This window comes from Stegastes partitus, unplaced genomic scaffold (assembly GCF_000690725.1).
Source record: "Stegastes partitus isolate 25-593 unplaced genomic scaffold, Stegastes_partitus-1.0.2 Scaffold257, whole genome shotgun sequence".
Taxonomy (NCBI): Eukaryota; Metazoa; Chordata; class Actinopteri; family Pomacentridae; genus Stegastes; species Stegastes partitus.
Window position 1 is genome coordinate 186636 of NW_007577988.1, and position 2964 is coordinate 189599.

General features: G+C 36.8%; 1 protein-coding gene across 1 annotated transcript in view; it reads right to left on the reverse strand.

Moving 5' to 3' along the window:
• iars1 (isoleucyl-tRNA synthetase 1) overlaps positions 1 to 2525 on the reverse strand; it is a 64623-nt gene extending 62098 nt beyond the window's left edge. Inside the window, exons 1-2 of the mRNA XM_008282084.1 lie at positions 2477 to 2525; positions 1594 to 1717 (exon numbers count right to left, since the gene is read on the reverse strand). Of these exons, the coding sequence (XP_008280306.1) occupies positions 1594 to 1712 (119 nt within the window). The 5' untranslated portion in view covers positions 1713 to 1717; positions 2477 to 2525. The remainder of the gene's footprint in view (positions 1 to 1593; positions 1718 to 2476) is intronic.
• Positions 2526 to 2964: the final 439 nt, after the last annotated feature.

Sequence of the window (2964 nt, forward strand, 5' to 3'; positions counted from 1 at the left end):
TTTGTTTATGCCACCACGGCTCCTGGAGAGCCTGTCCCTGCTGCTGAAAAAAATCCTCGAGGAAACACTGTATATGATAAATACATTCATCTGGGACAGCGGTATTTTCTTATTATGTCATGGATGTAGTTTGTGAGATAGACGAGGATGAGTTGAGATGACTGTCATGTATGGATACTGAAGACAGCCTTGTCTTCGCATCCCAGCGTGCAAGAAAATAAACACACTGTATTTGTATTCATTGTTGCTTCATACAGAAAAGCAGCGTCTTCACAGCTCTGTATACTCAGATAACAAACTGTGATCATATGGAAGAACAGAAAAAATTACTTGGGAGCTACAAATCCACCCATGTCCTTAAATATAATGTGCAAACAGCACTTTACAGCAAGTTCATGCAATTCCTTTTTGTTGGCACCGTAGAAAGTAGTGGATTGACTCTATGATCATCTCAGAAGTGGAGACTTGAGATTTATCCAAATATGATCCTAAATGTCAGCTAGTCAGTGTCGCTCAGGGTCGCTAGTGGCCAAAGTGTTAAATTAAATTTCAATTAAATTTGCTTCACTATCACAACTTTACTACTATTTGTTGGCCAACAAATACCATCATGATATTTAATCTTTTTCTTGGCTAAGAAATGGGGTTTTTTTTGTTTTGTTTTTTGAAAGATTTACGTATAGTTCCTGTAGTTTCAGCCCATACAAGTTATGTGCAGAAATGTTAAATCTGCTTGCATTTTTCTCTGGCTTTATGACAGAGCTGCTGATTTTTTTAAGCCCCATCTCAATTTATTTTGGTTTACTGTGGTTAACTTCATAAAAATACACATTTAATGTTCCTAGTCATTTTTAACACTGTAATCTTGCTTATTTACTAAGACTGATTTTAAAGGTCTACTGTTTGTTACTGCATTTTTTTCAGATGTTTGAAAGCACATATAGTCACTGGCATTACGAAAGTATAAACTTGAGCCTAAGAAAAACTGGCTAGCCAGGAAATACAACTGTCTCTTAGCCATTAACAGTTGGCAAGACTCTCTCCACAAACAATCCTTAACCACTCCCTGCCTTGAAATGAAACAAGAAGATTATTATGTTGCTGTTCTAAGGCACAAATAAAGTATTGACAACACTTTATCAAGTACTGCTTAATTAATATTAAATGTAAATTGTAACAGATATTACACTGAAGAAATATATCACAGTAAAGACAAGTTTAACAAGCATGTAATAAGGATTTATGCTATAGTGGTAAAGGATCCTACTAAAATATAAATAATAATTTAGCAATTTGACATTTTATTCCACAAAAAAATACATTTCAAGCAATGCAGCTGACTTGAGCTTAAGGCTAGTTAACAAAATTCGAATGTCATATGTAATGGTGTAAAATCCAATCTGGCTTATATTGTACTTCCAAGTTTAACTTGTGGTCACAGAAACTTTACTCAAAGTAAATAATTAATTCCAGTAAATCACTTTCCCACAACAGTTGCTTCAGAAGAATGACGCCTCCTTGCTGTTAGCTTAACATGGGAGCATTCTTTGCTTAGTATATCAGCCATTATAAACCTTATGGGATTAGATTTACCTCGGTCTGTTCTTGGATTGTTTGAGGCATTCCTGGAAGCAGTCCTTTTCTTGCCACAACTTCAGGATCCTTTCCTCCTCAGAGGGAAAGTTGATGGACTCAGGGACCGGCTCCACCATGGTGTCTGTATAACCACACAAAGTCAAAATGCAACTCTTGTGCTGCTTGTGGAGCAGAATGGAAAAGAAAGAAATCACAGTGTGCAAGTCCCTAGGATCACATATGTATTTTTTTCTCCAATTTAAGACTAGATTGTCAAAGTATGAGTGATGAAAATATTGTTACCCCCATGAAAAACATGAGACAAATTCAATCTTACTTTCAATAAACCATTCATTGACCCACTGTGCTACATAAGGTCTGGTCAGGTATCTAAATCAAACCTAATTGAACCTACATGAGATGGCTAGCACACAGTGACATTTCTTTACTCTTTCTCAGTTAACGTCTTCTACACTCAACAGATCTGAGCTGATCATATTTGTAGTAGTCAACCTGTCAAAGCCGGTCAGAGCTCAACAGTTTGTAACCGTAACATGCTTTTCCCTTAATATTTTACGGTGTAAAATCCAATCTGGCTTATATTGTACTTCCAAGTTTAACTTGTGGTCACAGAAACTTTACTCAAAGTAAATAATTAAATCCAGTAAATCACTTTTTCACAACAGCTGCATCATAAGAATGACACCTCCTTGCTGCTAGCTAACACGTTAAGCTAGTCGCTCATTGCTTCAGTTAGTTAGCTTGAAGTCAACGGACTGCAAAGTTTATGAAAGGCGACGTTCACACGTTCACATACATTGAGAGGTGCGCAGTGATGCGTGAACGTACTCTAACCTGTGTGTTGTGCTTATTATTACTAAGTTTAAATGCTGGTACTCACATGCTGTCTGCACCGGCTGCCCGCAGACGAGAAATGATGCAAGTTGCAGTCAGACCGTGTGCGGAAGTGACGCGTTGACGCAAACTGGTCTGCTGCTTCAAAATAAAACGCACAAAGTTAGGTGTTTTTTATGTGCTACAAAATAAAGTGGCAAAAATCACAGACGACACGATAAGCATTAAATCACACACGACAACAGCTTTCTGTGAATTACTAACCCTGAACCACTGTATGTACTGTCTATTGCATACACATTTAGGTCTAAATCCAAATCAGAGCAATGTAAATACCATGTAGGGACGATTCAATCTCAAATCGCCAGAAGTCTTTTGCTTGACCTTTTTTTTACATCTCTGATTTGCTTGGATCTTTTTTTGTCATAAATAATGAATATTTAAAATGGTATTTGTGAGTACTTTCCAAGAATAGTTTCTTAATTGTCCATCAACCCAGCATGTTTTTGCAATTTAAGGTTATGTTTAAATGAC